The sequence below is a fragment of the Trachurus japonicus genome, chromosome 14 (assembly GCF_045865225.1).
Source record: "Trachurus japonicus isolate A0001 chromosome 14, Traja_1.0".
Taxonomy (NCBI): Eukaryota; Metazoa; Chordata; class Actinopteri; order Carangiformes; family Carangidae; genus Trachurus; species Trachurus japonicus.
Window position 1 is genome coordinate 3511264 of NC_140920.1, and position 26181 is coordinate 3537444.

At 40.4% G+C, this 26181-nt stretch overlaps 1 protein-coding gene across 5 annotated transcripts in view; it reads left to right on the top strand.

Annotated features, from left to right (window-relative positions):
- The window catches only part of LOC146974035 (CD166 antigen homolog), an 87136-nt gene extending 71522 nt beyond the window's left edge, over positions 1-15614 (top strand). The window contains exons 9-16 of one of the 5 annotated variants that reach the window (XM_085797101.1): positions 564-676; positions 2018-2141; positions 2393-2514; positions 4220-4352; positions 7559-7585; positions 9989-10100; positions 12033-12142; positions 14922-15614. In XM_085797101.1, the coding sequence (XP_085653227.1) occupies positions 564-676; positions 2018-2141; positions 2393-2514; positions 4220-4352; positions 7559-7585; positions 9989-10100; positions 12033-12117 (716 nt within the window). In that variant the 3' untranslated portion in view covers positions 12118-12142; positions 14922-15614. The remainder of the gene's footprint in view (positions 1-563; positions 677-2017; positions 2142-2392; positions 2515-4219; positions 4353-7558; positions 7586-9988; positions 10101-12032; positions 12143-14921) is intronic. The other 4 variants (XM_085797099.1, XM_085797100.1, XM_085797103.1 and 1 more) reach the window with 4 other exon arrangements.
- Positions 15615-26181: the final 10567 nt, after the last annotated feature.

Genomic DNA, 26181 nt, shown 5'->3' on the forward strand with positions numbered 1-26181 from the left:
TAACTACAGAGCAAGGATCCGCCCAACAAGCACATGAAGGAGGTGAAACCTTGAAAGTCAGAGGCTTGTTGTTGTTTAAAAAAAAAAAAAAAGACGGTTGCTAAACAAGGTTAATGGATAAATGAGCTGTACAAGAGAATACAGAAAAATCTCTTAGGTTTTTATAAATGAGTGGGTTGTTATCATCGCCAAGGAGATAATGTTTTTACCAAAGGGACAGGGAGGGGGGGAGGGAGCCAGAGAAGGAGACATTCATTTTCTGGGGGCAGATCCAGGAATTTGACTTTTACTTTTCCAACTTTGTAAAAAAAAAAATAGAACATTTTTTTTTTTTTACCATTCTGGTCAAATTTGGCCCTGATGGAGGAATGAGTTCTGCTGAGTGGCTCTCCAGTCTGCAGATGTGTTTAAAGGGAAGGCCTCGGCTGAAGGTGTCGGCTGAAAGTGGTTCATGTGCGGTGAATGATGAATGGTTTTATAGCATCATGGCACTACAGCTTCAGCTCAACCAAACTAAACCAAACCAACTCTGTCTCTGCTGTTGTTGTTGTTGTTTTTTTTAGACCTGGACCTGAGTCTGAGTCCCAAGGGGAAGATCGTGAAAAAAGTGGGGGACACCTTGACTGTGAAGATGGAGAAGAACGCCTCGGGTGAAGCCAAAGTGTCATGGTCGAAGGTAACGTGTGCAGGTTGCTGCTGATTTGCAAGTGGCATTGAGATGAACAGGGTGTGTTTCTATCCAACTTCTCTTTAGCAAGTCATAAAAGCAGACAGCAGAGACTCAGAGCGAGACTCACTCTGAGCTCATATGTACACTAGACACTGCTATGATTTATTTTTCCCTCATCACTTCAGGAGCTCAGTGGGTGTCAAGCCATTTACTTACCATTTATTAAATGTCAGATATATTTCCCTGTGTCACGAGGACTGATATAGAACTATATCTGTCACTTGAAAATAGACTATTTTATTATGAACTCATATATCATCTCTATATATAAAGACATAAGTTAATAACATACATTAAATATTCATAGTCAAATGTATGCACGAATTAAAAATGTGATCATGGTATAATATGTTGCACTTAGATATAATATATAAGACAATATACATTTACTTTTTTTTTTTTCTCAAGCATGTGTTTATTAGTTTTGTTTGCAAATTACACCAAATCAAACAAGACATTTTTACAGGCAAGGAACAGAGCAAACTTTTTCTCCCTATACCCCTTCCCTCCCCATCTTCCCTTCACTCTAAATAAGTAAACCATTAAAACTATAAAAAATAAGATGGAAATGTACATATATATTAACTTATATCAATATAAATATTTGATGATTTCTTTACAGTATATGCACATGCAGTGCTGTGCAAAAGTGTGAAAAAACGCTGTAAAGTAAGAATGTTTTCAAAAATATATAAAGGGTGGTCACACCAAATATTAATTTGATTTACATTTCTCCTCTGTTCATTCACTGCATTTTGTTAATTGATGCAGATTATCTAATAACACTTCCATTTTTGAAAGCATTCTTAGTTTAGCTTTTTTTCCTCACACCTGCCTCAAACCGTTGCACAGTAGCAGCTGTACTGTATATATATTATGTTTGCCCAAAATACAAAGATCAGATAGGATGGTAGAATGAGATTTATCTGTGTTTCTGAAGCTAAACCGTGTTCAAATGCAGAAAGACATAGAAAGAAAAGTATGTAGGAGACAAAAATCAATGCAGAGACTTCAGTTCCTTACATACAGAAATGTTTTCTGTACACTGAATTCAAATGAACATTCCTGTGACCATGGACATGGGAACTGAGCAGAGCTGACATTGTACATTCATGTATTTTACACGGCGTCCTTGATGGGAGGGGGAGAGAGGGGGGAGCAGCTGAAAAAATGACAATGGAAAATGAAAAAGGACTTTGTGTATTGTCGTTGTCGTGATTGATCAGAGTTACAGGAGCAGCTTGGCTTTACAAGACACCAATGTTGTTTGCGTGGATGTTTTTGCAGGACGGTAAAGCAGTGAAGGCTCCGGAGTTCAGCAAGCTGGTCTACGCTGACGCAGGACTTTACATCTGTGAGGTCTCCCTGAGCGGACTCGCAAAGCGCCAGAGCTTTGAACTGGTAGTAGAAGGTCAGTAAGTGTGTGTGTGTGTGTGGCTATATCCCTGGAGCCTGCATTTCTGTATCTCTATTATCAGCTGAAGCACATTCATTAATTAAAACCACGGCTCTAGTCATGGGCTCAGTGGTGTTTTTTCTGGAAAAAGCATCAAAAGCATTTTTTTTTCTTTTTTTACAAACCCATGCAGTCTCCAACACTTTGAAATATTTAAGTGTGGTGAAATGTTGTGTCATGATGAGAGAACATTGTGTCCACACCAGGGAAGCCTGTGATCACCAGCCTGACCAAACAGCGCGCCGAAGACGCCAAGTACAAAGTCCTGACCTGCGAGGCCGACGCCGTACCAGAGCCCACCTTCCAGTGGAGCGTGAACAGCACAGATGTAAGTGTTGCACTGTGTGTGTGTGTGTGTGTGTGTGTGTGTGTGTGTGTGTCAAGTTAGGCTGATGATGGAAGAAAAGAACAAAATAAAGCAAAATATCAGCAAACAGTGCAGTGTGGTGTGATTAAAGTGTTCTTTGAGGTGCCTGTCAGAGTTTGCTTTGCTCTTGCAGTTCCAGTAAAAAAAAAAAAAACTACAGAGGTTTTCACTCAGTCAGTGGTTTTACATTGAGACTGTGCACAACTGTTGGAGCAGAGCACCATCTCCTCCCCTATACAGCTACTGAAGTGTCCTGTTAAGGCGAACATTCGTAGGTCTGGCGTTACTCAGGAGGAATAATAATGAACGCAGCAGGAAGCTCCATAAATAAAGGCTACTACTGCCCTGTGAAAGCCATCCCATCTCCAAACTGGCAACTTTTCATGAGATGAGATTGGGGGATTGTATGCAACATCTTAAGAGATTAAATGTCTCGGCGCAGTGACAGACACATGAGTCTTTAAAGACGCTCCGTTCCTGACTTATAAAAGGATAGTTCACCCAAAATTGAAATTTCACTCATTATCTACTCCCCCTCATGTGGACTAAGGGCTGGGAGAAGTTTCAGAGTCCTCCGTGGCTTCTCTGAGTTACAGGGGGTCTCGGTGTAGCAGTGCATTATAGTCCATATAACGGTTACAAATGGATACCAACTGTCTTTGTAACAAAAAGACACACCAAAAAACATCCAAATACCTCCATGCTGCTCGTATGTAATGTCCGTCTTGTATTGAAGCCCCGAAATGCGAAATTGTCACGAAAAAAAAGAAATAAGTCTATATTTCAAGTTTGTTTGTAGCGGAAGCTCCTCTTGCCAGTTCGTCCAATTCTGACGAACCGGGAAGAGGAGCTTCGAGAAGCTTCCACTACAAAACAAGTTTGAAATATAGACTTATTTCTTTTTTTTTCAGGACAATTTCGCATTTCGGGGCTTCAATACAAGACGGACATTACATACGAGCAGCATGGAGGTATTTGGATGTTTTTTAGGATTCTGAAACTTCTCCCAGCCCTTAGTCCACATGAGGGGGAGGAGATAATGAGTGAAATTTCAATTTTGGGTGAACTATCCCTTTAAGACATCAGCGGAAATCCACACAATGTTGCACATGTTGCTGTTAGAAGTGGATAAACCAGGTAAACGTGCTCCTTTAAAAGTGTGTTACCTTTTTAAATTAAAAGTTAGGCTAAGGTAATAAGAGGCAACCAACCTTCTCCCTGCTATAGAGGTGACATTCAGCCTCGGCACAGAACAGCCTTCACTCTAATAAATAATGTACTTATGAAGACGTTCTGTGAGGAAGCCTCATCATAACTGAGTGGGAAAGTTTTTTTTTTTTTTCAGTTGGATTTAGTTTCACTGGAAGAAGAAGATGTTTTGTGTGTTTACTGCTGCTGCATTCAGAGTGACTTTGCAGTTTAGCTTTTACAGTCAGACTCTTGTGGCAGAGTTCAGCTCCCCTATCTGATGTTGACATTTGCAGTACTTTACTCCATTTATCTGTCTTTGCAGCATCCAATCGTTCCCCATCTGTCAAACAATACACAAAATACTCTGCAGGATAGAAAAGTTGTGCAGTTCGAGAGGCTGCTCTGAGATGTTTCTTCACCTGAAAAAAAAAAAAACAACCAAACTGAAACCTTTTATTCCTGTGAATGTCTCCAGGAGGAGGAGACCACCTACCAGAACGGCAAGGCCATCCATAAAATCATCGTGATCCCAAGGGCGAACCTGACTGTCAGCTGCTTCGTCACCAACACGCTGGGAAACGACGTGATGACCATCAACGTTTCCTCCAGTAAGTTCCTGCTCATCAGGAAGCTGCTGCTTAGATTGATTGGATTTAGTGTTTCTGAGTTGTGACCAAGGCCGTAATTACCATATACATTGGGGGGGACACATCCCCCCCAAAATTCAAATATGCTCAAAATGTCCCCCCCAATATATAGCTAGCTGATTTAAAAAAGAAAAAAGTATCCCATGTGTTAGTGAATTTACTGTACTTTCCGGACCATAGAGCGCACCTGAGTATAAGCCGCACCAGCTAATTTTTAAAAGAAAATACATATATTGGCCGCACTTGAATATAAGCTGCAGGTTTTCATGTTGTAACATGAGATTGAGATTTACACAGAAAGACAGTAGGGAACTGTGACAGTCTGCTCGCTTTTCTTCTGTTTTGGTTACGCTCCTCTCGCCCATGTGCATTTGTTTACAACGAAGCTGGCGAAAAATCAAAAAATGGAGCGGTGGATAACGTTACATAACATATACGATGTTACGGCGCGTGTGTTTGTAGTCTTAACCGTCATTAACAAAAGATTATGGTTATGGAGCGTGTTTGTGTTGCGGTGTGCAGAGACGAGAGCTGGGACACCGGGGCGGGGAAAAAAGTAGCGGCTTATAGTCCGGAAAGTACGGTATAGAAAGAGAGAGATTTGGTCCCCCCCCCAGTGTTGACTCCATGGTTACGGCCTTGGCTGTGACTACAGTATTTTCCCAACTGGAGGAAATGAGAGCGATTGCATTTTACTTCTGTGTTGCAGACAGTCAGAGAGCTGTAGCTTGTGTAGCTTTTCACTTGCTTTGCTTTAATTAGACCAGACCAGGCAGGAGGAGACAAATAAGTCAAATTAGATTTCAACTTAACTCCGGCTGCAGCCGGCTCTTCAGATTGACCGTCAGCTTTCCTGTGGCTCGGCTAGGCAGGAAACAAACAAGCCGCTGCTGTTTTGATGATTGTGTTGCTTCACAGGAATCCTGCCTGCAGCATGATAACCAACTGGAGCATCATTTTGATAATGACTGCTCATTGTAATGCTTTCAATTCTGGTTCTACATGAGATGTGACATTAAACAGGAAAACATCTACGCACAGCAAACACCGACTCAACGCCTCTCTGCAGTAAAGAACAATGCAAGTTGCATCGGGTTGAGTTATCTCGTTTTTTTATGGTCATCCCTCCAGATAAGATAAAATTTTAATGAGTAACACAGTGAAATTGGGTCATTGTACCAACATAGCTCACAAAACAAAGTATATAGGAATAAGGCAACTTGGAGTTTATGAATATATTGATAAGAAGTGCATGGACTGAATTAAAAATCCAAACAATAAAATAGATATCGGAAGCAAAATATGCAGAGAAAGGGAAATTAAATACATGGAGTATATTAAATATTTAATATTTACATTTTCTTCTCAAATCAAGGCAGTGTTGTGGTTGAATAGTTTGGGATCAAGGACGCTGCGACACTGGCTGAAGAGCTGAAGCATTGATTATATTTTAACTTTCTCTCTGAGTGGTGGTATTAAAAGTAAATAAAGCTGGAACCACATCATGATTTAGTCGGTTATAAAATCAGACTTTTAACAGCAGCTTGGAAACGACGGCTGGTTAAAGGGATAGTTCAACATTTTGGCAAATTGGCCCATTGCCACAATCCCTATAGTCATAGCAGTAGGTTTGTTACCTTTAATTGTCTATTTTTAGAACGGCGGAGCAGAGCCGCGAGCTGCTCAGAGCTACGCTACAGAGGCTCATGGGATTTCTTGGTTTCCCTCATCAAACTCATCAAATACACAATCCAACAACTCCACAACGCTCTGGTGGACAAGTTGTGACCTGCACATTCACCACGCTATGAGATAATAACACAACTTTACCAGACAGAGTTGTTTTAGAGGGAAATTCAGAGACTGCTTGATGAAAAACTGTCCCTGAAGGCAACGTGCATCAGCGGTTTTGCATGAATTTCCCTCTAAAACAACTCTGTCTGGTAAAGTTGTGTTATTAATTTGCCAATTTGCCAAAATGTTGAACTATCCCTTTAACATGTGGTCGTGTTTCAGTCACTGTTTAATTCTTGTTCTGTTGTCTCAAAAAACAAAAGCTTAACTGTAAATTCAGCTAATAAAAACTACCAGTATATTGTCTATGAGCACACAGAGAGAGGAGAGAAGAACTAGAGAAGTGAAACCAGCTGACATTACGCTGACGTGTCATGATGACTTCTCCAGCAGCTTGAGCTACTTTCCACTGACTTTCCACAACGTTTTTCTACAACTATGTCCTCAGTTTCGCACTCTAAACCACAAACTATCCAGCAAGGTATGATGATGAGCTTTAGAGGGAAAAAAAAAAAAAAGTCCCACAAATCATCACACCAACGTTTGCTCTTTGTCTCGAGGAATGAATCTTTCACCAGGAACCAGAGGGTTTTTGATGCAGTTGAATTAACACACAGATCAACAACACTCAGCTGTTGTGGCCACAGCATCTTTGAATGTGAAGAGACTTGTTCTTTTTTCCCCTCTATGTAAAACACTGTATAATTGTTCTTTGTTTCATCCTCTACAATAGCTTAAACCTATTATCAACAGCAGGTATTTGCTGAATCAAACGAACGGCTGCAGAATGTGTTTATGTAAAAAACTTACATTTAAATGTGTGGAGGCAAAAAAACAGTTGCACTAAATCCTCACACTATAGAAACTGGAGTGGAGGGGGATAAAAAAACAAAGAAAACAAGAAGGAGTGTAGGACCAGCAGGCCTGTCAGAGGCTAAAACACTTAATGCCACAGCACTATCCTTTCATCTCATGCATACATGCTGTACCACTGCTCTTCCTCCTCATCCTCATCCTTCCTTTCTGCCTGTGATAATCCTCCTCTCTATTGTCTCTCCTCCACCATCATCACTCTTTCTTGGGGTTTTGGCTGGATTTCTTTTTCGTCTCGCCTTTTCCTTTTCCTTTTTCCCCCCCCTGCAGTCGAAGAAGAGCCGCTGTTTGGCATGTGTTGTAAAAGCCCAGTAAATTGTTGCTTTTAGAAGGTATTGTTGCATTTCTCTGTCTGTTGGGGAGACGTAATTAGGCAAAACATTGGATTTCATCTTGTGAGGCAGAATCAGTGCAGGTTTTCTTTGAACAAACACCTTTATGTATGTTTTTATTTGGCTTTTTATTTTTATGATTTCTAATTTATTTCTGTTTGATTTCAGTTTTTAGGGAGATTGAAGGAGAACAAGGTAAGCTTTTGTTTTCTTTTGCCCTTATCTTTTATTTTGTAGACCTTTCTTCTTCTTGTTGTTGATAGCCTCTTATCTGACTAACAGTCGTGTGTGTGTACTGTAAACTGACCCATATTCATCAATTCACACAAACACACACAAACACACATCGCTGTTTCAGCCTCATTCCAGCTTTTACATCTCCATTATTCTTCTGGCTTAGTCAAGCTCTCAAAGCAAGATTAGAAAAATTACACAGATCAATAAAGAGAGATCAGTTGAAAGTGTCTGACAATATTTATTGAGGCAGCAACTGGGGAGAGATTTTTGATGGTTCGACTCAAACGATGAGCAGCATCTTAATTAAGACACAGGCCCGGTGAAGATGGAGTAAAACCAATAACCGATTCAGCTGTGAGAGGGAATAAAACAGTACATCATGAAACATTTTTCATGAGAAAATACAGCAAACAAGTTCAGTAATAAGACGCAATTTCATAAACGGACAAGTCATTGATCACAATGTTAAAATGCAATCACGTACAGGAAGACTCAAGTCTTAAGATTAGGAGTGGGAATCTCTTACTATCTCACGATTAGATTCGATTCTGATTTTTGGGGCTACGATTCGATTCAAAATCGATTTTCGATTCAAAACGATTTGATTCCTAATGATTTCTGCTTCAGTCTGTCTGTTTGCAAAGGATCCTCATGATCTACTCCAGTCTGCTTTGCAAGACAGAATAACTAAAGTGTCTAAAGTTTTTCACATTTATTGAGTTTTAAACATTTATCCATGCTTAGATGGAATTGTTGAAACTGTTGCATAAAAGCAATATCACATATTGCTTAAGTAACACAATTAAAAGTACTTCTTTATTAAAAAAAATAGTGTTAAAGAGTTAAAGATGCTGCCTTTTAAATTCTAAGGAAATGGAGGCCGACTGAGCAGATTTGTTTAATTTTTTAATTTTTTTAAAATCGATTTTGGGACATTTTATATCGATTCTGAATCGTATTAAATGAGAATAGCGATTCTTATGTGAATCGATTTTTTGGCACACCCCTACTTAAGATACAGTAGCCTGTGGATAACGTCAGTGCAGTGTGGGAGGACGTACAGTATCTTAGCCTCATCTAAACACAATACTGTAGTTTGTTCATCATCAGACAAACAAACATAGGAATTAGATTATTCACAAAGTTGCAGTGAAAAAGAAAAGAAGGAGAGCAGAGGAGATGTGAATGAGACCTCATTCTTTATACAGAAACTGGGAAACTTTTTTCTTTTTTAAGCTGTTTTAGGCTTGTTTGTTTTTTGTTTTTTTTCAATATCACAACTGAGATGTGGAGCACAGACACACAGGACCCAAACACACACATACTGTATGTACGCAGTGACTTGTCTTTATTAGAAAATTACAGATGCTGGGTGCAAAGCTTAGCTCATTATCGGTTCGAGGATCATGGCTGCCACTTAGATACTCTTGGGTCATTTGGCTCAGGACCTTCCTGGGCAAAAAAAAAAAAAAGACAGCCCAGACAGGGGAGCAGGTGGACTGAAATGAGACATTCAAGGACATCTGGTCCATGGTTGAATTTGGCAGGAAACTGGGTGGGAGTGTCTTAAATAAACAGGACAAGAATCATAACCAGAGTATCTCGGTGTTACTGAAGCAGATACAGTTATGGTCCAACATGAATAACAGCGTTTGCATCAATCTCCATCACCCGTCGCTCTGTAAAAGTCACTGAAACCATTAATTATACTTGTAGCAAAAAATCAGGGTAGAGGGCACAAAATGAGGCTGGATGACAGGTTCCACACGGCGTCTACACTTACACGTCGTCAGCCAGACTGCAGACGACTGAGATGAAGGATTGTTAAATGCACAAATGTGACGGAGCAGAATGTCAGAGCAAAAAAAGGGGGAATGACATTCAGACATTAATGCATTTTCTTCTTGTCTTCTCCGACTCCGACACACTGATACGCAGCAGTCAGACCGAGCGTTGTGTCTTATCAGTGCAGCTTCTCCTGCTCTATTAAAAAAGAACACAACTGAACACACATGATCTGCTTTGAAACATCCCAACATTTCACAGTTTTGCTGATGTTACAGTTACTTTTCCTGGAACCTAAACCAAAGTCCCTCTCAGTTTTCAAGTGACTGCAATAACAATGAGAACATGAACTATAAACGAGTCAAAGCATTACGCCGTCATGTGATAAAGTGTCGGCTGATTACATTTTGCTGCGGTGGTGGTATTTTGGCTCTCTCTCTTTTATAGCACAAGCTAACGTATTAGCACCAAGAACACATGATGTAATGTTCTCATCATTACAAAGCTGAGACAGTATCTCAGGTGCTGTGTGTGTGTCTGTGTGTGTTGAAGGTGAGCATTGCTGTCTGTTTTCAGGTTTAGAGGGCTCACCAGACCAGGCAAAGCTCATTGTGGGTGTCGTGGTAGGCCTCCTCATAGCTGCTGCAGTGGTGGGACTCATCTACTGGCTCCACATGAAGAATTCAAGGTACAGCAACATCATACACTCAAGCACACACATGCACACACACACACACACACACACACATCGGTGCACACATTTGAATTTTAGATTTCAATTTCAAGTGCCTGCTGGTGGCTCTGCTCCTGCTAGCTGCATCCCAAACAGCAGAAACCAGAGCTGCTGTTCCCCCCTGGAGAGAGAGTGCAAAGTAAGAATAATATAACCAGCAGTAACGTTGTCAGGGGTTACGCACCCAGTGGCTCTGACAACACACTCGAACAAACCCGCGCTCGCCCCTAAAACGATCACACATATCAAAGGAGCAGTAAGCACCTGAGGATGGATGATCATCAGGTTTCCAGAGCACGTAGCAACGGTGCAAAGAGAGGGAACATAGGAACGTGACAGGTGTTTGGCCTTCGAACGACGAGTCAGCAGCGTGTGCAGCCTGCAGCGCGGTCAGAAGGTCAAGCTGTATGTCCAACAGCATGTTTGCTTCACCGAGTCCTGGACACATCGTACAGAACCGATGGGACCACCTGAAAAGGGGCTGAGATGCAGCTCATCCACATCCAAGACCTTCACATTTCTGCTGTGGTGTTTGTCACGTTACGGAATAGCAGAACCCAAATGCAAACTCAATAGACCGAATCACCTTGTTGTTTACAACTACTTCAGGGTAGAAAACCAGCATGTAATTGAGAACAGTAGTAACAAACGAGAGTTTACTGTATATCATATTTCTCACGCCCTATCACCGTTTAGACAAATCTGAAATGATTGAAGAAACATTACTATTGCTTTGTGTGTGTTTTGTGTTGCTATGTGTTGTATTTATTCAGTGTGGGGGAATGCAGTGTCTAGAAAGCATCAGTGGCTGCAGCTGACAGGGACGGAGCTAACACAGGCGGTAGCTAAGCTAACGGCAGTAGTTATGCTTTAAGCTAACACCAGGACGTCAGCTGTACTCAGATATCCGCTGGAGAAAATATTTTTTCATGGAGCGTTTATTGAGTCACTGAGTTATTAAAGTTAAACAGGTAGCTAACCGTTAGCCCAGCTAATCTAACCTTATATGAACCATGACTAATTACAAAAATGTGCACACGTAAATAGTAATGTTTGTCCAATCATTGATTTTATAAACTTTACAAACATCAGATTAATCTAAATGGCGATATAATAACATGAAAAATGAGATATATAGCGAAACTCTCGTCCGTCACTATTGTTCTCATGCTGGTTTTCTACCCGGAAGTAGTTGTAAACAACAAGGAGATTTATTCTATTGGCAAAGAGCAACCAAGTGTTTATTTAGGAAAAAGGTAAATAAAAGGTAACCAAAGTAGCTACAACAGAAACAAAGTAGCAACAAAAGAGTCAGGGGAAAAAAACAAGGAATCCAAAGTGCAAAAGAAAACAACAAAGTACTAACCAAAGGATATGAAATATACCAAACTCACAAGAAGACACGACTTCAAAATAAAACAGAAACTAAACTTAACTAAACTCACACAGAGGACAGTAAAGTGTTTTTTCCCCTCCTCTCCTGTTATCTGCACTAGTCACACTGCCTGTTCGTTTCCCTTTTCATTCCCATGTCTTCATCCCCTACTCTGTCCCTCACTTCCCCCTTGACCCACTGTGGTGTAGCACTCACATAGGAAACTCTCCTCAATAAAGTTTGATAGCCTAGTTCCCAGAGAGAGAGAGTTGGTGAAGGTCACAAACTTGCACAGTAAAGTAACAGTATAAAGTGTTTGGCTGTGAGACTAAAACGAGTGAATCCAGCTTTGAAAAAGTTTACATTACCATTCGTGCTGCTAAACTAGTTGGACAAATGCAGACACGGAGAGGAGGAGGAGAAAAAAAGAAAAAGAAGGTCAATTCAATCTGTAGCTGAAATAAATCTGGCTTTTTTTTTCTTTTTTTTTTGCAATTCTGTCTTAACCACAGACAAGGGAGCTGGAAAACTGGCGAGAAAGAAGTGGGAACGACCGAGGAGAGCAAGAAGCTGGAGGAGAACAATCACACTGTGTAAAAGGTGCTCAGACTGGATGAAAGAGGTAAGACAAGTTCAAGTGTAACTTCTAAGTCGTTTCATTTGAAAGTCATCAGAGTTTATTACAACTCTTATTATTGAAGGTTTTGGTTGGTTTGGATAAACCCTAATCTTAACCCCTTACCCCCCTAACCCATCTGTTCACTTGCTACAAAAATAAGCACTCGGGGGGCTGCTCTTTATACCACGATAAGCTGCGATTCAATTCAATATCTTTTTTTTTAGATTGTTTGTCTTTAGAGACCTGAAGAGGTTAAATCAATAATTCTCAAGAAAATGTGTGTATCCCATCAGCTAAAAAGAAACAGCTTTGTGTAGCTGAAATAGACTTTTTCTTTCTTTCTTTTCTTATCCATTTAAGTGAAAACCTCTCAGCTCCTTTCCCTGAGGTCGAAAAACACTGGCTTAGAGAAATTATAGCTTGGCTCCAGATCTCTGGATCACCCATCTACATCGCTGATTTGTTCATTGATTCAAATCAGTCTGCTATTATGATCATTACCGCAGTGTCGGTCTGTGTGTGTGGTTGGAAGAACAGCCGAGCCAATCAGAGCTTTGGCGGTGAGATTATAAGAATGGGCCACATCGTCTTCCTGTGCCATGGACAGATAAATGGTGACAAATTGTAACAACAGAGGTGATGACTGACTAACTGCTGTCAGACACACACTTTTCATTAGGTTTAAAAGGCCTAAACTTCTGTTTTATGAATCTCAATCTTCGAGGGAGTGAGCGCACACGTTTCGGAGCAGCAGCAGCAGCAGCACATCTGTTTGTTTCACCGCTCCGATGACTTGTCAATGGAAATAACTGCGAAGGATGGTGCAGTGTTACAGGCAGTTTATTGCACTGGTGGTGATCAGATATCATTTCATTCGTGTGGCTGCAGCAGCAATCCTAGTGTGACCCACACGGCGTCATTCGTTCTCATCACATTTACCCTCAAACCATCATTTGCAATCATCATTATTACTCATCAGAAAGGAATCGGTCATTGAGTTTATTGCATCATTATCGACACAGACATAACAAAGATGACTGGGTCGCAGGCAGCAGCTGGGAGGAGGGAGGAGCAGCTCATCATGACGCACCGAGCTGCAAACAGACTGAGCCACACAGCTGCAGGGCTGATCGTAATGTGTTAGTGTAGATTAATGATGACACTGAACAAACTGTCCTTCACTTACGTTTATCATCTGTAGCTTCCTGGTCATACTGTAGGTCTGTTACAGTGAACCAGGTCTAAGCTGGTCTGTATTGTTCACCTGTGGTTAATACTCTGGTGTCTGCAGCTGGAACAAGCGCTGTGTGACCGGCTGCGTGTTAGTAAGAGTCAAGCTGGAAGGGGGCAGAGGATATGTTGTGATACTGTAAGCCAGGCGATATACTGTGATCCCCCTCTAAAAAAACAACAACTCTATTTTTAGGAAAACTCACAACTTTTCATACTGTCACAACTCATGCCAGACAGTTGCACCTGTATGTCCATAACATGCTACATCATAGTGCTACTTTTTGTGCACTGTGAACCAAAGGAACTGCCACCGTTGGAGGCTCAAATAGCCTACACAAAACAACAAAACCACTGTCACCATGTTAAACTATTGATTAAAGACAGATACAGCGCTTTAAAGAATCAATACAGTATCAGGCCATTTTTGTTTGATCAACTGGCTTAAAGAATTTGTCGAATTAATGGAACGTGCAGCCTCAGTACTACATGAACTAGATGGACCCTGGACACTTATTAAAGAATTACTAAGTGAGAGGAATGCACCTCAAGAGAGACTATAATAGCCAGTATTTACTGTATGTATATGACTTCTAGTGTGTAGACAGAAATGTAACCCCACTGGGGAAATGTTGGCACAGCGATTCTCTAAGTACATAATAGTCTGTAATTCCTGGTGAATGTCTTTGTGTTGTGTATGTGTATGTAATGTCTCTGTTATATGTTGTAAAACTAAACTGTAAATTAAAAAAAAAAAAAAAAATACAGTATCAGGCCATGAAATATTGCGATATTTTAATGTAGCATTATTTTCTTACACCCCTATGTAGCGTTGGGTCTAGTAACCTTAGTGTTGTTCACTATGCAACAGGTCTCCAAAACAAAACAACATGAGAGCCGCATGAAACTATTACCGAACTTTTACAAAGTTTTTGACACTGATATAATAACGCATCAGTAGGCTATGCCATCTAAAGCCCTCCAAAAAGGAATTGGCCGATATCGGCGCCATTTGCAGCAACAACAAAAAAAAGTATCTGTGAAATGAAATCCATAATCCCCTCAGGATGATCTGTAATCACTTTTCTGATTCTCTAACTTTTCATTCAGCACCGTCGTCAAAAAAAAAAGTCAATTATTTTTTGTTTGTGGCCAAATATTTGCAATACCTTCCCCTGTCTACTATGTCTAACTAAGTTGATGAATGTGGTGAATGATCTTCAGCCTGTTCCCAGTGGTGGAGAGTGTGAAGTGTTGCTTCTGTACACATGCATCAGGTCCCTGAAGGTTTTTGCTCAGTTTAACTTATTGATCATATGGCTATTGATCATTGAGCCTATAGATCATCACTTTGTCGTAGTGTTCTTCTTGATGAACCTGACAGCTATAACGCTAAGGAAGTGAGATCTATATAGTTTGTAATAAACTGGAATTAGACACGAACTGTGAAATGTTTTCTGGGCGTCACCGTCACGTGTTAATAATCTTAACCCTCCTGAAATGAAATGCTTGTTGACTCATGGTTCTTTGTCTGTGTCTCTCTGTGGGGAAGAAGCAGTCCAAAGCCAAAGTCTCGTGGCATCACAACACAGACCCCCGTTTGGCTGCTGACGCGCTCCATCAGGCTCCACATACGCAGCAACAATCAGAGCGATTCTCCACCAAGTTCCTGCCCACAGCCTGCTGTCCCACCTCGCTGTCGCTGCATTGAGGCTGCATCATTGTGTTAACAATATCATTTTGTCTTGTTGTGTTCCTGGTGAAAGCTCCCCGTTGCCTTTTTTTTTTTTTTTTTTGTTCGAGCAAATTCCATGAGGCTGTGTGGTAGGGTTTTTATTTTTTATTATTATTATTATTTCATTTTGCCACCTTGTTTTTCCTTAAGGTTTTTTTTTTTTTGTTCGTTGTGTTCGAGTTTCTTTAAATAATGTAAATTCCTTGTACACTTTCTAAGGCCTGTATAACAAATCAGAATCATGTGTGCGCCCCAGCTGAGCATGCCAAAGGTTATTTTTAGTTTTCTTTTTTTTTTACTTTTTTGTGCTGGCTGTGTGTGGAAGAGCCACTGTTTGGCTCAGAGACACACACACACAAACGCACACACACACACACTTCACTGCTGTATAACTCACTGAAACTGTTCTCAAACTTTTCATAGAAAAAATAACCTCAACATCTCTTGACCTCCTGACTTATGTTCACTGGTTTTGAAACACTGGAAAATGGATTGTTTGAATATTTAGTTCGAGGAATATTTAGTTCGAGGCCCCCCTGCCCCCCCACCAACAGTACGTTATAATAGTGACAGTCATAATAACATTATATAAGGAACTGGATGTAGCCTGCTGCAGATGATACATACACATAACAGTTTATTATGTCTGTAATCCAAACAAAAACAACTAAGTTCCTTTGTGCGGATGAAACTTTGTGACCCATCCAGCCACTAATGAGAGGTTTTTGTAACCAACTGTCTTTTTTTTTTTTTCCTTCTTCAGTTTTTTACATTGTTTGCGAGTCTAAATGGGGACTAATTTGTTTTTGTTGCAAATAATTTCATCTGAAAAGAAAAAAAAAGTCATGAAAAGTCATCTGAAAAGTACTCAAAACACTTGCAGTGTGATGTTCAACCATATAATTTCTTTTTGTTTGTTTATTTTGAAATGACTATGTTTGCCTGTGATTTACTTTGACACACTACATTGTTGCCTTCATGTCTTTCCCTGCCTTCTCTACAGACCCTCTTCCATCCTGTCATGGTTTTTGAGTAGATTTTGTATTTTCTTTTTCACGTTTTCATTTTTGAAAGAGCTTTACCTTGACCAGGTCTGAATGTTCTCTTTTTTTTGTGTGTGTGTGTTTTTTGTTTTTTTTTTGATGTATTTATATTCTGTGTGTGTGTGTGCAGCATACGTACCTGGATGGCAACACTGCAGCATGCAAGATTTTGTAAGCCTCTATTGCAGGCACCAAGTGTTGTTGAAAAGATACTACTATACGGTAGGAGAGTGACATGAGAGTGAATAAAGCTATACAGTATCTGCGCTCATTCTCTGCTGTAATGTTCTCAGTAGTGTTATATTATGTTGTTTTAGCTGAGTGGTGTGAAGGATAATCCAAACTGAAGACCGGCACATTAGAAGAGGTGCGTAAAGATGACGGCTCTCTGGGTTTACATCAATCTGCTTTAAATTCATCCCACAATGCAACACTCTGCCCCCGCCCCCCCTCCCACCACCCCTCCCCAAAGAGAAACTGTTGACAAGATAGTTTGAGAGGATTTCATATTTATAGTTCAGTTGTTCACAGTCACACAGTTCAAACCTGCTGAATGCATTTTCATATTTATGACTCATGTGCCGTTTAACAGCTCATCAGAAGCATCAACCTTTATTTTTTTGTCCAATTTCTGATAAGTATCATCGGCTGGCAATGGAAAATACAATAAAAATAAAAAGTCCTTTTGGTTTTAATTTTTTTTTTGATCTCTTGGATACAAATTTTCTAAACTGTAGCAAAAAGATGACATTCTGAATGTGTTACCAACATGGCACGGTTCCCCCACCCCATTATCTTTACAATGACATCACAGTTGTGTGTTATGGGATGGTTACTACGACGGTAAACTACAAGTCATGGAAGCAGTGGGCCAATATTTTTAGGCACTTAGTTGTTGTTGTTTTTGTTCTCATGCCTTTTGTTCCTTTTCAAACAATCAGGTCAGCAGTGAAACCAAAGAGGGTACTATGAAAAGGCCATAGCTGTGTTGTAAATACACACTTTTGTTTCTTGTACTGTTGTTGACAATAAAGTGTACATTTTGGGAAAAAAAATATAAAAGTCCAAGGGTTTTCTATGAGTTAATAATCTGCTTTTCTCTGTTATGCACCATGATGGCACTGAGCATCACTGCCATGGAAACCTGTTGCTACTATAGATCTATTATGCACTTATACACTGTTTAATGGAGTCCACTTAAGCAGTGAACTCCTGAACGCCCTGCTGCCACTTGTCTCCTTCCGCTCTTGATCTTAAAGGGATAGTTCACCCAAAATTGAAATTTCATTATCATTATCTACTCCCCCTCATGTGGACTAAGGGCTGGGAGAAGTTTCAGAGTCCTCCGTGGCTTCTCTGAGTTACAGGGGGTCTCGGCGTAGCAGTGCATGTCCATATAACGGTTGCAAATGGATACCAACTGTCTTCGTAACAAAAAGACACACCAAAAAACATCCAAATACCTCCATGCTGCTCATATGTAATGTCCCTCTTGTATTGAAGCGCCCAAATGTGAAATTGTCCCGAAAAAAATTTAATAAGTCTATATTTCAAGCTTGTTTTGTAGCGGAAGCTCCTCTTCCCAGTTCGTCCAAATGTGACAAACCGGGAAGAGGAGCTTCGAGAAACTTCCGCTACAAACAAGCTTGAAAAATCGACTTATTAAATTTTTTTCGGGACAATTTCGCATTTCGGGCTTCAATACAAGACGGACATTACATACGAGCAGCATGGAGGTATTTGGATGTTTTTTGGTGTGTCTTTTTGTTACGAAGACAGTTGGTATCCATTTGCAACCGTTATATGGACATGCACTGCTACGCCGAGACCCCCTGTAACTCAGAGAAGCCACGGAGGACTCTGAAACTTCTCCCAGCCCTTAGTCCACATGAGGGGGAGTAGATAATGAGTGAAATTTCAATTTTGGGTGAACTATCCCTTTCATTCATTCAACACCACACAATGCAGCGTTATAAAGAGACTCTTCATCACGTTTGTTCTCGCCAGATCATTCAGTCTCCCACATTAGTATTCTTCTCCATAATTTGTCACGTCCAGCTCTGCTTCCTTTTTTTCTCTCTCTCTGTCTCCGTGTGCTCGTCTGTCTGTCGGATCGAGGGATCTCCAGATTTATTTCACCCAGCCTATCTGTTGTAACTCCAGTCACCCGTGGCTCTCTGCCTGGCTTCTCTCCTGTTATATCTATCCAGGAATCCATTTTCCTCTCTCTCTACCTGCTGCCAACACCATCCCTTTTTTCCCTCTGCAACAGCTTTTCCCTTTGACACTTTGTGCCCACAGGGGCTTAGGGTTAGGTTAAATTTACATCTAATAGTGTAAAAGCACCGGCAACTTGTTCATTTTCCATTGATATAATAAAATCTGATAATGTAAAAAAGAAAAGAAAGACGACAGGGTAAAGAAAAAGGTGGCTATGGTTATAGGTCTAAGTATTTGTGAAAGGAATAGGTTAAGATTAGAGAGAGGGAGTCTGAATAATTAGGATTGTAAAAAGGAACAGGTTTAGGTAAAGGTGAAGGAGATAAGTGGCCTGGTGGAGGTTTAAAAGTGAAAATATCCTTAAAAAAGACTGAAAAGGAGGAAAACATGTTGCTGGATACGATGAATAAGGTTAATAAACCAAATTAAAAACAACAGTCAGATTAATGACACAACCGGATAATTTGTTTTTTGCGTCATCCTGGTTCCAGCTTAAGTGTATTTCTTCGTTGTAGTGTTTACATAAACAAAACACGTTAGTGTCGGAGGACTCGTTTTGTAACTTTATCTATGTTTGTTATTTCACTCATCACAGACACACACTCACCTAGTAAGATACCATGGAAACCATGAGCTGTACAACATTTATAAAACACAACATTTAGAGAAACTTATTACCCACATCCATCCTGCGTCGCTGGCCGGAGGTAAGACGGGTCCCAAGTCTCCAGACTTCAACCTGATGCATGATGACACTTTGCAAAGGGTGTGTGTGTGTGTGTGTGTGTGTGTGTTCGTTTTGCAATTTCAACCTCAGCCAAATATTTACAATAGCCAGTTGAGTGTCAAAGAAAAGTGCAATTTTTGATCCCACTGCCATTACTGTAAAACATTTTTAGACCTTCATGCTTGAGTCCAGGCATCTAAAATTGTAGCTGTGGTATTTTCCACCAGATAAAGCCATGTTTGAACTGTCGAGCAAACACCCAGAAGCAAACCTACAATAGGCCTACAAGAAGCACTGCTTTTCTGTGAAAGAAAGAGCGCTCCAGGTGGAATAAACGTGCTGTTAAAATGTTATGGATTTGTTGGTACAATATGGACCTCCTACACTCACATGCCTCCAAACTCCATTGAATGTAACATATTACATCTCTAGGAGCAGGATATCCCTGCAGTACGTCACTGAGCTTTGTGTAGAGAGGGTGTGTGTATTTTTGTCAGGCTTTATTTGTGTAACTATTATGCATGCATGCCGAGAGCAAGCGGTTGCGATTGCGTAATTTTTTTGTGACCAAGTGTGACAACAAACTTTTCAGTGAATGGAGTTACAAACAGAGATATCATGTAAACAAATCAAAAGGGTTGAATTCCTGAAGATGAATGAATTTTTTAACCTAAATTTAACCTGCAAGTGTTGGATGGTGGTGGGTTCAGGTGGGCGGGGGCTTGGTGACCGCTTTGGTGTGACGTCACAAAGTCACAGAAGTCTTGACGACAGGTTTTAAAGGGATACGCCAACATTTTTTTTTTTTGTGTCTTGCCTCACTCCCGAGTCCATGACCAGCAGATAGACACCATCCTTTCGACTGTGCGTGCAGTAACAAGGGAGATACGGGCAGAGCTGGCGCACCGCTAATTAGCTTAGCTCAAACGCTGGAAGTGTAGTGTTAGCCTGCCTCCTACCCGAGCCAAAATCAGCAGTCAGAAGCTGATTTCATTTTAGCTCTAAACTCTGTAAATATATCACTTTATCAACATTTCAAACATTTTTAGGAGAGAAAGTAGCCGTTTAGATCAGCAGTGTGTCGTTAATTTGTCTAAATACCAGTTGTTTACAATTTTGTTTGGATGAATTCTGCACTACTCAAGCTAGTCGTGACCAATGCACTTCCGGTTACTTTCACAAAATAAAACACCCGTTGCCCTTTACATACAGAAAACCATGACGATAGAATTTGTGCTTTTACTTTGAAATAGGAAGCTAACCTACCCTCGATGTAGCTAGCTTGAACCAAAATAAAGCGTCTTTGCTTGAACCCTCCGTTTTGACCGATCTCGTCCTGTTACCGGCATTTGACCGCTCAAGATGCCTTACCGGAGAGTTTTGTCAGCTCTGAGACGAAGATCGGCCCGCCGGTTTCCGTTTAGAGTTGCTGAAGAGTTTCTCTGATGACTTTAGGTGGAGGCAGGCTAACACTACCCATACACTTCCAGCGTTTGAGCTAAGCTAATTACGGGCGATACGGCTCTATCTCCCTTGTTACTGCACGCACAGTCGAAAGGATGGTGTCTATCTGCTGGTCATGGACTCGGGAGTGAGGCAAGACACGTAAAAAAAAATGTTGCCGTATCCCTTTAAGGCTCAGTTTCTAAATAAGCTCTGGTTTAGCAGTCTATTCATTTTTAAAGCTGTGAAATGGTGTTAGCCTATAATGTTAAAGATTAACTGTGCTCAGCCAGGTCGTCAGAGTCTGAGGTCAAAATTCAGGCAGCTGATCCGGCTGACAGACGAAAATCAACGCTGTAACACTGTAACATCGTTCCAGTGTTTAATGCCGTTAGATCTCTGTGCTAATTAGCAGGTTCATTATTGTGTGTGAGGAGGATGTGAGTTTGTTTGTGCCAACTGCAGGTCCCTCTCAGCCCTGGTAGATGTGAAGGGTAGGAGGACAACTGAGACTTGTGTAGGAGGATATGAGCCACAGCGCTGCTGTTTCAACTTCCTGCTGCTCAGAGTCACTGATTTCTCAAGTGAGTTTTTCCGCTTAAGCCCCTGCATCCTTTGCATGTAATTCTAAAGATGTTGTGGAAAATATAGACATAGAAACCCAGCACCGCCAGGGGGGCCAGTTGTTTTGATCAGACGGTGCATGATTCAGGTCAAGTCAGTGAGGGGAAAGAGAAACAGAAAAAGAAAACTGCTTCCACTTTTCAGTTTTGGTCTTTCGAACCACTTGTTCTGTCCAAGGTATCTGTATCTGCAGCATCGGCTAATGTTCCACGAAGGACTGAATCTTAACAGAGCAAAGTAAACGGCCTGAAGAGATTATGTTTCCAGGATTTTTTTTTTGGCTCACTGAGCGAAGCATAAGAGGTGTCTGTGATTTAAAAAAAAAAAAAAAAAAATCTTATATACATATTTTTAAGCAGCATTACTGTTGAGATGTGAATTCACATTGACTCACCACAAGACAGCAAGGGTTTCTAAACTCTTCAGATCATATACAGTAAATAAAGTTTTTCCTGTTTGTTCTAGAGAGAGAGAGAGAGAGAGCAGCTACTTAAACTGGGAAATATTAAAGGTAAGGGGGGATTTCTGGGAACATTATAACAACAACATTATATGCACTTATTCATATATTTATGAATTTGGTGACAGTAGACTGTGCTGGACCACTAGACTGGGGATGGAAGTAGCATTTTAGACATTTCAGTCTGTATCTTTTATCTTTTATCCAGTGATCACACTAATTGAGGTGAAACATTAGTGTGTGTGTCATTGTGAAGACAAAACTAACTACTAATTGACACATGTCCATCATTTCATAGGTACTTAAAGTGGAAATCTTCACCTCCACTGTAGGGAACTATGACTATTTTCAGCAGCAGCTACATGTGATGCTGAGTGTTGTACTTATTACGTTGTGAGGACCGGCGATTTTGGTGTTGGTTTTTAACCAACAGAGTGAGGACATTTTTGGGAAGTGAGGACATTTTTCCAAGGGCTTTAGGGATTTAGGGTTAAGACTTTAGGTTATAATTAGGTTTAAATTCGGTTAAGAGTAATGGTTAAGGTTAGGCATTTGTTTTGGATGGTTAAGGTTAGGAAATACATTAGTGTCCTCACAAAGATAGCATTACAAGGATGTGTGTGTGTGCCAACTTGCCAGTTGGATCTCTTCTTTGTCGTTGACAAACCTATAGACTTGTGTAACGTCTTGACAGAAACACACCACACATCGCTCCTCGGCAGCACTGCAGGCGCTTCTCCTCGTCTGCGTCGCCACTTGTGTCGTTTACTGGGCGAGTTCAACAACAGGACCATTTCCCACTTTGTTTTATAACTTCTGGTTAAATTCTAACTTTTATAACTCGCAGTTAAATTCAGCCTAAAAGTGTTAAATCGAGCAGCGTCGGTTCAGCTGTCAGAGGTTTTCTCCTGATCTGACTTCACTTATCGCAGGCAGAGTGAAGCTCCCTCTAGTCATAATTACTGGGTGAGACTCCTTCTTATTTCCACGCCATTTTGAAGCCTCTGGCTCAAAGTGATGTGTTTATTTTATACAGGAACAAAGTGCCAGGAAACAGCTGTCCCATGGTACCACACACACACACACACACACACACACACTGAAAAACAATGAATAAAACAAAGGGATCGTGACTTTCTATTTACTTATCCATGAAAATAACACATCAGAAAAAGCAATAATATTGTATAAATTAACTGCACATTACTCTATGTTTTACATATCATCAACACATTTTTTTGTTTTGTTACCAGAGCACATTACTATCAATATGGAATTATATTATATATATAAAAAAAAAAAAGACAACAAAAGAACTGCCCTTTGCAACCTAAGGCCACTCACCCTCCCTTTTATCAGGGAGTCGATGGAACAGACAAGTCTGAACTCTGAGACGAGTTTGAGAAAATAAAAGTAAAAAAAAAAAAACAGGCCAGTGCAAAAAAAAGAAAAGAAAAAAAATCTCAAGTTGAAGGGGAATGCCGCTGATTTCCACATCTGAATTCCCTGTTTCCTCTGTGTGGTGTGGTGTGAGCTGGGGGAAAAAGAAAGGGGAGGGGGGGGGGCAGTGTGGCAGATTTCTTTCTGAGGATCAAGAGACGTCGGCGTCGTCACAATATAAACATCACATGAGCTTTGAAAATGTAAATCAAGTCTAGAAATTTCCCTCTCCCATCGTCAGGGGAGCAGATAAAGTTGCTTAGCTGATGAGTAAGCGTTATTACAAGTGCTTGATTACACATTTATATGTGTTTTTTTGTTTAGCTGACATACTTTTTTGGAGTTGTGCCGCATTAGCATACAGCACAATGCTGCATGGGGAAAGAAAAAGAAAAAAAGGAATGTGTTGTGAATCTTGTGTCTGTGCTGTGGATGATAACAGGATGGGATTAGAGACTTGGTTCTCTAGACTTCCTCCTTGCACACAACATCGCTCATTATCGCAAATTCTCTCTGGACTGTCTTAGGCCCTAATATTAACATATGTACATTTTAAACTGCAGCGGTGTTCCCCTTTAAAGTGCAGCTGAAAAAAAGGGAAGAAAGGGAGAAAAGGATCGTTGGATGGATGGATGGATGGATGGATGGATGGTGGGGAGGAGGAGGAGGATACAACCCTATGTCTGTTATCTGTTGCATGTATGGCGCCTCCCACAGCGAGGATTGAAGAGCGCATTCACCGATGACCAGGGCCGTTGTATAGGGGAGAAAGGTGATGATAATTCTAGGGGCCCAGCGCCCAGTGGGGCCCATAAAAAACCCCAGTAGTCTAATCTTTGTATGACTGATTTATTCTGCTTAAGACCCTGACTAATACTCATAGTACACTGTAAAAACTCAACATCTTTCCAAGAATATTTGTCTTATTTCTTGTCCAAATGTCTCATTTCTAGTCAAAACTAATCTCTTTCCACTTAAAAAAAGACTCATTACCTAAAAAATTAACTTGTTTTTAGATAATTTTCACTTAAATTCAAAATAAATAGAAAAATCTGCCAGTGAAAGCAAGTTTTTTGTGCTTGTAATAAGGAAGAAAAACTTGCTCCACTATCAGACTTTTTCTACTTATTCCAAGTGAAAATATGCTTGAAAGAAGTAAAAAGTGTCTAAAAACAAGCTGCTTTTAATATGATGTGTCTTATTTTAAGTATAATGAGATTTGTTTTGACAAGAAATTACATTTTGACTAGAAATAAGACAAATATTCTTGCTAAGATACTTGAGTTTTTGCAGTGTAATGCTGCATTAGCATCAAAACAAAGAAGGCTAAATAAAAAACGATAATACATACGTAGTCTAAGAAAAAAAAAGGAAAAGTTAGGGGGAGGGGCCCACTTTAGTATTCTTTAAGGGGGCCCAGAATTCCTAGCAACGGCCCTGCTGATGACTACTGTATTTTGGTCTCCGTCACAGTAACGTACGGCAGCACAGACAGCGTCGAGTGTTTCCACGTCGCACACGGCTCCATAAAACCCCGGTCGCTCTGCTAAAAGCTGCTTTCCCCTCAGACATCACATCACGCCTCATGGCATCATGCTGTGATTAGGGGAAACTTGTTGCCGATGCCAACACATGAACAAACCACTCAATAAAGTGCTTTCATGTTTGGATTCACACTCACATTATGCAAACATGTGGAGGAAAAAAAAAAAGCCAGTGAGTTGTATTATTATTAGAAGTGGGATCATCATTTCCTCCGGCTGTATCACCATGATGCTCTAAACTGAACATTTTTCTTTTGCATTTTTTTCCACTCAGACCGTTCAATGTTTGTCCAGAAACTCTGTTATCTACATGGCGGAGAGAGAGAGAGGCTCCGTCACAGGGGACCGGAAATCAATCAACACTTTAATAAAAAGCGCCTCTGTGAGGAGGAAAAAAACTGCATCTTTGAAATGTATTTTGATAGCCTAATGATGGCTTCAGGAGGAACGACAGTGGAGGTGGAAATGGGTCAGTGCTACGTGTTGTTATCTTGTGTGTTTATTCAGCTCGTTCCCTGGGTAGACGTTAGTTAGACTCACTAACAGCACAAAGGCAGACAGACAGACAGAGAGACAGACGGACAGATGGACGGACGTAGGTCTTCCTCTGTCTCTCTGTCTCATAAACAAACAGGCACAGACCCAGACAGACGCTGCCTCGGCTCGGCTGCATGAATCAACCGTTAATTGTAATTAAAGTTTCTACAGAGTCCTGATATACAGTAGATGACATAGTTAAAACCCAAAACATGTTGACACGTCACACTGTTTCCCAGACAACGACCTCTGATACAATGTAAATCTATGTCCCGTTAGAACATAACAATAGATGCAAATATTATACCAAAGCATCCAAGAAGTCATCATCATCCATTCTTGTAGTTTTGACAGTCGTCTCTATGAATGACACAAACGCAGTAAAATCGTTTAAAAAACGTATGAGTTTGACAGAACAGGTTTTAAAAACAAACCTTGTGGTTTAACATGTTAGAAAAACTTATATATGGAAAAATTTATTAAATAATCTGGATAAACTACTGTATAATGCTCCCATTTCCAAATCCCAGCAATTAATTACTCTGGTTCTATCACAGCCAAAAGGAAACAATGCATAAAACGATAAAGAAAAAAAAAATGAAATGATCTTTCTTGATTGGTATGAAAATAATAGTCTAGATTAAATTTTTGATGTAAACATAGCAATCTACACCCCTAACATCTGTTCTACTGCTCCACGAGGAAACAAAGAGAAACACTGTTTGTTTGACACATGGACAGATCCAGTATGTGCATAGGTGAGATTATGGTGCAGTCGTCAGGGAGAAGTACAGCTGATTCCAGATCATCTGAGGTAAAGGGTGTTTTGTTTTGTTTTGTTTTTTCTTTTTTTCTTTTGTTTTAAACTTCACCTGCACAGTTGAAGGTGCACGTGACTCGTCTCATCGTCTCATAGCGAATGCTCTGCAGCGTTCTGCCGTCGTTTTCCATTTCACATTTAGTAGAATATAAGAACGCGTAAAAACTGCAGCAGAGACACTGAGTGAGTGACTCCCGGACGGAGAGCGAATCCTTCCAA